At 41.2% G+C, this 8,929-nt stretch overlaps 1 protein-coding gene across 1 annotated transcript in view; it reads right to left on the reverse strand.

The window, feature by feature from the left end:
• LOC119389481 (HEAT repeat-containing protein 6-like) overlaps positions 1-7,498 on the reverse strand; it is a 40,306-nt gene extending 32,808 nt beyond the window's left edge. The window contains 8 exon segments of the mRNA XM_037656766.2: positions 1,072-1,107; positions 1,109-1,171; positions 1,704-1,812; positions 4,604-4,719; positions 5,804-5,944; positions 6,563-6,673; positions 7,073-7,302; positions 7,383-7,498. Of these exon segments, the coding sequence (XP_037512694.1) occupies positions 1,072-1,107; positions 1,109-1,171; positions 1,704-1,812; positions 4,604-4,719; positions 5,804-5,944; positions 6,563-6,673; positions 7,073-7,222 (726 nt within the window). The 5' untranslated portion in view covers positions 7,223-7,302; positions 7,383-7,498.
• Between the last annotated feature and the right edge of the window lie 1,431 nt (positions 7,499-8,929).

Below are 8,929 nucleotides of genomic sequence, written 5' to 3' on the forward strand. Positions count from 1 at the left end.
ATGACTTTTCTTGCTGGATAACAGACAAAAAATATGCTATATCATTGCTGCAGTAGCCACATGGAACAGAGTTACATGCATTTACTTGATGTACTTTTACTAATTTTCTGTGCGTATGTCTTGTGGCAAATTCACCAAAGTATGCAATATGCAAGGGGTAGAGGGAAGGCTAGACAGGAATGGCTGCATCCTCATCAGCCCCTGAGAAGGTGCCACCTGTAGTGTAGAAATGTACTGGAGAAACAGGACTGTTACTGTTTGTCATTTCACTGTCATTTCAGTTTTGTTCCCAAGTCCCAAATTTGGCTACAAGCTATATGGCATACATCTGAATGTTTGTGTAACACCTAATTCAGTAGTAAATGCCTGAAGTGTAAAGGCATTTTTGTTAATTGGCTCACAAGGAAATGAGTGTAAATGTTATTGACAGCACAGGCATATAAACCGTTTCACATGATCAGCCTGGGCTGTGCCCTATCTTGTTCTCTACAGAGGACTGTTAGTAAAAGCACATCATATGGACCCCATCAAAACCACATCAGAAGCTGCAGCACATGCCTTTTGTACTCAAGCGCAAGTCTTAGAAGGAAGATTCCTTGTGATATTTTTAGGATTGAAACCCTGGGAAATGAGTATGCCATAACTCTTAGGCTTATAAATCAACAACCTTTGGTATAAGTGGCATTACACAATGTCTCAGCTTTTGTTTACTAAGAATACTGACACTTAACCACAACACATCATGCACTTATGAGTACACTGACACCTTTGTTTGTGCAACAGTACATGTGGCACTGATAGACAGGAAAGGAAACAGTGAAATGTGTAGTTTTTAGTGTCACACAGTAACCCTTAAATAGCCAATCCAAAGGCCTTTAAAGGCTGCATGGCACTGCATTACCACAGAAACTCCACCTAAGCTTATCATTTAAGTTCAACAGATGTTTGAAAGTTTCAATGTATCTATAAAAAGCCACAATCATGACAGTTCTATGCATCATGAAATGCAAGTGAAAATCAAGGTTTTTTTTTTTTTTTTGTACCAGTTCTAAGCTACTGAGTATAACTTACTTTGAGGATACCCAGAAGGTTTCCAAGATGCTCACTGGGAAAAATTCCATTTTGTAGAAAAAATATTCTGCAAGCACCTCAAGGCACTGATCACCAAAGTCTGTGAGGAAACCAGGAAGAAAAAGTGTATGAACTCCCATGAACAAATATGAACATACTAAACAAAAACTCTGACGCATTTCAGCCCTCACGAAAACTGTTTTCAGCAGTTTCAACTGCTGTGTTTCAACAGTTGCCACTGTTGGCATGCCCGGTGTTAAACGTCACCTCCTCCAGTTCACGCCGCAACCACTAGATGTGGCAGTTTGGGAAAAATGCATTAAATTCATTATTTTCCGTTAGCTTCTGCCATGATATGAAGAATGTGTCTACCGATTTCAGCACCCAGTCTTTCAATTTGGCTGAACATCTCGATGGCAAAAATTTTGTTCAGTATCCCTTTAAGCATGAAATGAATGTACAGTGCCTCCCTTAAGCTCTTGCTATTTTTCGTCATGCGAACACTTTTACCCAATGGCGAATGAGATATAAAATTGGGACGTTGGTGGGGCCATGATACTGCATTGCAGTACTCGGAATAATAATTTTTGGAACAAGAAAACAAAAAAAAACAAACATGAGGTCACACTTGCCTGTGCTTGCACTGTGTTGTCGTTAAAGCACGGTCCACTGAGCACACTGAGAAGTATCTCCACCATTCGAGTGATGTAAGCGTCTGGCATGTAAGGTTCTCCGGGGTTCCTGTTTTGCGTAATGTGCACAAGCAATCAGCTCACTGAAAATACGGACGCTCACTGAAGGCAGAAGGTTAGTGAGGTTAGGCACCTCCGTAAACTTATTACTGTTTGCAACATACTGGATTACAGGCACCGTGTCTGACAGAAACAGTGCTTCAGTGACGTCCTGTGATGCTTCGTCACATTGCAGCAATTCAGGAAACTACTACTTTATCATGTGAGTGTTCTTGTTGAAGACAAGGGTAACAACAGACTGCATGCTAAGGATTATGTGTCTGCTGGTAGCTCCTTACATGCTGAATGTCTGCAAGAGCGGTTGTGCTGTCAAATGCGAAGCGAGTGTTTCCCACGTACCGCTGCACACAGCAACATATTAGCTGCCACTGCCTATTATTAATTCATAGTTGGGCAGGGTAAAATTTTTGACAACATCCAACTAGAAATGCAGACACAAATGTGTAATTAACAAGCTGGCACATGAAATGCCACACTTTCTCTGTCCATCATGTGCCGTATATTTTGGGAATTTCTGCCAGATTAATGTTTAGCATTAAATCTCCAGATTAATTTATACCATTTGGGGTTTTTAAGATGCATCTTAATTTAAATACATGAGCATTTTTGCACCTTTCACCTTCAAAATGTGCCACTGCAGCTCTGAACGAACCTGCTACATCAAGCTTGCCAAAGAAATCAATTTCAGCAGGTAATGATTTCTCTGTAACACATTAGAACACTTAATTCCAAACATTTATTGGTGGTATGTCACTGAACATTCTATGTACAATGTTTCCTGATCAAAGACTTCCAGCAAAAACGAATAATTATGCGAATGACTGATTTGGATTTTTCTTCCCTGTCATTGTAACTTCAATGCATTTCTCAGTAAATATTAAGGTCTTCCAAATCAGAAATGACGACAAGCTATGAAGTTACATCTACAATTGAAAGCCATGAGAACCTCTCACAGTCGCTTCCAAAGCACACACATATATATATATATATATATATATATATATATATATATATATATATATATATATATATATATATATATATATATATGGGTCATTCCATGCCAAATCACGCAGCGTTTTTCCGACCATCACAAATATGGCTGAAAAAATTTCCACGTTTTCCTTGGAGTTCAAAACTCGTTCTGCTCGTTTATTTCTGTTGCCAAAAATTTTCCCGCCTGTTTGTGCGACTCTGTAGTTCTGCGCCGAGTGAGCTAAAGGGCATCAAACAACAATTTTTTTCAAAGGGCGTTTATAGGATGCACTCAATAAAATGGTATTTCCGGCAAGCTAATGAAGTGATGTAAGTGTAAAAATAATGACTTATTTATGTATATCGATTCTTCGAGGGCTTTTCGCACGAGCAAAATTGAATAAAGTTGCAAAGTTTGATATTTTTTTCCAGGAACAAGGCAAGCTCAAAGGGTAGAAATTAATTATATACTGGAAGCCTGTTCGACATACTACAAAAGAAAAATAATTTAGTGCTGTCTATAATACAACCCCATTTCCTTTTCCACTACTTTATAGACAGCACCATGTTTGACGTCTGCATCCCAGGTCAGTGGGCATGGGCTGCAGGTTGCCGTTGCAAATGCTTCACGCCGCTTGAGTTATGTCGGCGAAAAGCTGGTGGAGATACAAAATTTCAAAAAAATATTTCTCAAGTTAAAAAAAATAATACCCTTTTGTAAGCTTGTCTATGTTCAGCTAATACATAGAGCTTTCAAATGAAGTATTGCGCATATTTTTAGTCCTACCACCAATGCAAGTTTTTTGACGATGAATACAGAGCTTTTCTAAAAAAAAGTGAAATTCGCAATTTTTTTCGGACGATTTGCTACACCTTCAGCAACTAAATTATTTTTCTTTTGTAGTATGTCGAACAGGCTTGCAGTATATAATTAATTTCTACCCTTTAACTTTGCCTTGCTCCTGGAAAAAAATATCAAACTTTGCAACTTTATTCAATTTTGCTCGTGCGAAAAGCCCTCGAAGAATCGATATACATAAATAAGTCATTATTTTTACACTTACATCACTTCATTAGCTTGCCGGAAATACCATTTTATTGAGTGCATCCTATAAACGCCCTTTGAAAAAAATTGTTGTTTGATGCCCTTTAGCTCAGTCGGTGCAGAACTACAGACTCTCACAAACAGGCGGGAAAATTTTTGGCAACAGAAATAAACGAGCAGAACGAGTTTTGAACTTCAAGAAAAACGTGGAAATTTTTTCAGCCATATTTGTGATGGTCGGAAAAACGCTGGGTGATTTGGCATGGAATGTCCCATATATATATCTCACAGTCGCAAAGCCAAAGGTGGAAGGGGGGGAGGGGGGGTAATCCCCCTTGAATTTTTTCATTTTACATGTATATATATAGATACTACAAGCACATGCATGTGCATACATAAAGGGGGATCAAACACCCCCCCCCCTCTTACCTGTGAAATAAACTTCTTGCTACGACCCTGGAATCTAGTGTATGCGTTTGCACTTACTTACTATATGAAGTTACATGAAAAAGCGATACTTGTGCACAACCAGCATGGTGCGAATGCACCAATATAATTTGAATTGGGTGTGGCATTTCATAAAATGAGTGATTACTTTCCTTTTCCTTATCTTTTTCATGTCATATTTATCTTTTTGGAAATTAACGTCCGTCACAGTTTCTGTGGTCTTTTCAAGTTTACAAAAGAGTACAAACCAAAACAAATCGATGAATGCAGTGCAGCCTAAGCTAAACTGGCACTCTGGGCATAGGAGACTCACCTAACAGTCATTGCTCTAAGAGCTTTAAGTGTTGCAAGCTTTGCATCCATGTCAAGCTCCAGCGAGGATAGCAGGGTCTCAAATGTACAACCTCGACCAAGCAGTTGCTCCCAGAACTGAAATAGGAATGCAATCAGACCTGCTGTTACAAGCACAATGAAACACTTTAAAGCTGCACATATTAACATAACAGCAACCTATTGCAAACCTGGCATGCATGTGTAAAGACAACAAAATGATAAGAATTAGCTTCAATATAAATCTGGGAAGGTTAATTTAAAGGGGTACTTTACTCTGCCATACAAATCTCCTGTATAAAGACGGCCCTGAGCAAGTGTGAAGCTCAGTAAACGCTGATATTTTTTTTACATTAATGTCGATTTTCGCATGGCGCACCTACTGACATCGACACTAGTGTGACGTCAGGCTACAGTGTCAATTCTGGTGACTTCATGTTCCAGTATGGCTGGTTGCGATGATGTCAGGTACCGAAACATCCAATACGGCTGCTTGTGCGTCCCCAAAAACATTCAAAATGGCCACGTGTGCATCGCCAATGGAGCCACGGAGTGGAGCGGCTGTGGAAACGTCACGATATCTTGCACGAGCACGTGGCAAGAAGCTCATACTGTGTTGTGACGTCAAGGTACAGCAGGAACCGAAACCAGATTTTAAAAACATACTGTAATTACTTTTTCAGGGTGCACTCACGCTTAGCAATACATTTTCTAGGTTCTCGAGGGCTTAGGCTTTTATTTGACACAAAAAAAAAGAAAAAACTGAAAATTTTTGTGACAGTACCTCTTTAATGGAAGCAGTAAATAAGCATTTCTTCATAATTTAGTGAAGGTTATTTGTTAATGCATTTAGCTGGGCTAGTTGGTACAGACTGAATGCTTCCATATTACTAGCAAACACACACAAGGACTACAGACACGCACAAGGACATGTCCTGTGGCTTTCTCTGTAGTCCTTGTGCGTGTTCACTAGCAATATGGAAGCATTTAGTGAAGAGCATTATTGATTAAAGTGACATCTTGAGCTGCTCAGTGAATTGTAATAAGCATTAGAAATGTTTATTTTAAGGAACTGTTAGGCAATAGTTCAGCGAAGATTGTGACGAAGGTAAAACTGGAACAAGTGGTGGAAAGGCTAAAGCAAATGATTCAATTGATGAAAAGCAGAGATGTTATGACTTGCCTGCTCAAGCCGTGGCACATTTGAATAGAGGAGTGCACCACAGGCACTGATGCAGTTTGACAACACCCAAAAGCTGCAGAAAGACAATGCCTTGAGGAAGTATTCCATCGCTTTGTGTAGAGTCCTCGTCTCCAATGTGACCTGAAATCAGAAGTAGCCAAGTAGAGTCAGCATGCACCAAACTAGAACTGTGTTATCCAAACTACACACATTTTAGTGTTGTAATTTCACACAGTGTGAACTATCTCTGTAATCTTGTGCATACTGTGTATACTAATATACAGACATGACAAGAAATTAAAGATGATAACGTCTTATGTGTTGGTAGCAGTGCGATTCCCTAAAAACAATTTATTTTCCATTTTTGGTCACTGGCCCGAAACTCAACAAACTAGCGTTGATCACTGGAATGCCACAGTGGATAGTAAAAGAGGTACAACAATGGTAAAGAAGCATCATAATCTGCAAGTAAACCTCCTAAACATTTTCAAGTGAAGTAACAGCTCGAAAACCCTAGTCAAGTTAGATACTACATATCCATGCAGCCATAAGGGCATGCACAGTTTCTGGTGCTCCCCCCAAAGCATGCACTTCCAATATCTTCAAGGCCTCAAGACCTTCCAATATCTCCAAATCTACCTCTTTCGGTTTCACAAACTACTTAAGACTACTATACAAACGTCAGTATCTCGAATTTATAATGCTTATGCCTTACATAAATACATATCCACATGGGAAACTGTTCAGTGAATTTCGTACCTTTTGCTTTGTGCAAATATCAAAAACAAGCTGCCCGAAATATGAGATGAGGTCGTCATCCTGTATAGCATACAGCGTGTCGATGAGAAGTACGATTATCACATCAGCGTCCTGAAAAAAAGAAAAAAAGTTGGAAATGGGGTCATGGGAAACGCGCAATATCTGACGGTAACTCGGACAAACCTAAACCATACTTTCGTCGGACCTTAGCATGCACCGATTCCAAAGCGTACCGTAAGAACGAGATAAAAAAAAATTCAGTAATGCTGCCGAAGATATCGCGTAACTAGTGTCACACGCAAATGCTTCGCGCTACAGCTGGCTCCGGACGCGGGTTGTTGAACTATACTCATTGAATGAGTAAAAGGCGCGACACTTCCTAGTCAGGAGGCTACGCGTTATTTCAACACAGAACCATTCAAAAGCATCGAGGGAGAAGGCACACAATCCATCTTACAGCCTAAAATGGTCCAATGTCTACAAAATGTAGCAGAATTAAGACATTCTCACCCGACTACTAATGAACTGAAAGCTGTAGTTGCACTCGTTCAGCTTTCGCAAGTTTTGTTTGAGCTCCACGCGGTCTTGGGCTTCTGGCTTTTGAAGTAAAGAATCGTAGCATTCCTTAAGACACATCTGCTGTCTCAATACGATGTCCATCTTCGGTACTCAGCAGCGAAACACCTCGGCGTCAGCTTTCAGCGTGTTCCGAGGCGCGATTGAGAAATCAGTAGTTCAACCTGCGCCGAAATGGACGTATTCAGAATATAAGTTCATGGCGACGTAGACATATGTCAGCGTTAGATCGCGGTGACCTGACCGTTCGTTCACGAGGTACTTCAAAGTGCACGAGAAAGGGTTCCAATACTATAAACGGCTATAATTTCAACGTATGCAGATGGTAAAAGGACTCATTGCAGACAGCTCCTCAGAAGGCGGCCATGATTAACACACTAGCGCCACCTAACTGTAAAGAAAACGAATTTTCGAACGTTTTTTAAAAAATAAAATGGCAGATATGACGTATTTTGTCTAACGCGGCCAGGAGAAACATAGCCTACGAGATCTGTTAATCTAAACAAGTAGTGATGTCACAATTCCTAAGCGACGGAGCACTTAGAAAGTAAAAAAAAAAGGGGGGGGGGGGGCATAGAGTTTTTCCTGCTGGCTGCACGCGGCGGATGCGAATATGGTGGCCGAAAACACGTCATACATGGCATACACATCATTCAACTAGCTCGTATCTACCCTGTCATTTTTTTCACCATGAGTAATTCGACTATTTAGAGGGGGCAAAGCTTAGCCTTCGAGATCCGTCCTCGACAGCGAGAACAATCGCTGGGGTTTAACGTCCCAAAACCACGATATGATTATGAGAGACGCCGTTGTGGAGGGCTCCGAAAATTTCGACCACCTGGGGTTCTTTAACGTGTGCCTAAATCTAAGTACACGGGTCTAAACATTTCCGCCTCCATGGAAGCGGCCGAGATTCGATCCCGCAACCTTCGGGTCAGCAGTCGAGCGCCATAACCACTAGACCACCGTGGCGGGGCATATGGCGTGAATTTGAACAAACAAAGGAGGTATTAACAGTATTAAGCTCGTTTGCTTGACCGCACGTTCACTTGTACCACCTATTTGGGGTAGGTGACGGGCTAGCAGACGCACGCGCTTAAGGGAATTTCATTCCTGTCGAGCCTTACACGTCACCCGAGGGCATGCCCGAGGTACCCGAGGGTTCACGTTGTTGTGCAAAAAAAAAAAAAAAAAAAAAAGCGAAGCTTACACTAAGCCGCGCAAGGCCTGAAACAGCGAAACTAGACGATTCTGAAGACTAATCTGGTTGCTTCTAGGTTGTTTCTAGGCCTTATGTGATGCAGGTTCTTTCTAGGTTGCTTCTAGGCCGTTGTTAGGCTTTAGCTAGGTGATGATAGGTTGTTTCTACATTGATTCTCAGTGCAGAGATGTTCGAGTTAAACCGTAGACAGTCACAGACAGGACACAGATGTCCAAACAGCAGAGACAGAACCTCGCGCTGAAACCAACCGTTCGCACCTCTAATAAATCTGCGGGCACGTCGTCGTTGATGTAGGCCTTCCATCGCTTCGGGGTATTCTCGCAGCAGCCGTTGCCTTTCCCGTTCCCTAGTATTCTCTCGTTGTACGTATTCGGAATTTTCGGCTCGCCGCCGTGCCGCCGTCGCTTCGCACCCATTTGTTAGGCTAACTGTTTTTTAGTGGACCGGTGGTGAGTAGTGGCATTTACCCAATTTCTGTGGCACATACCGTTTATGATGATAGTCTTTTGTTTCACCGGACAAGAAACGATTTGCTCAGCAGCTTCGCTGTTAAAAATAATAATAAAAGT

This window comes from Rhipicephalus sanguineus, chromosome 4 (assembly GCF_013339695.2).
Source record: "Rhipicephalus sanguineus isolate Rsan-2018 chromosome 4, BIME_Rsan_1.4, whole genome shotgun sequence".
Classification (NCBI taxonomy): Eukaryota; Metazoa; Arthropoda; class Arachnida; order Ixodida; family Ixodidae; genus Rhipicephalus; species Rhipicephalus sanguineus.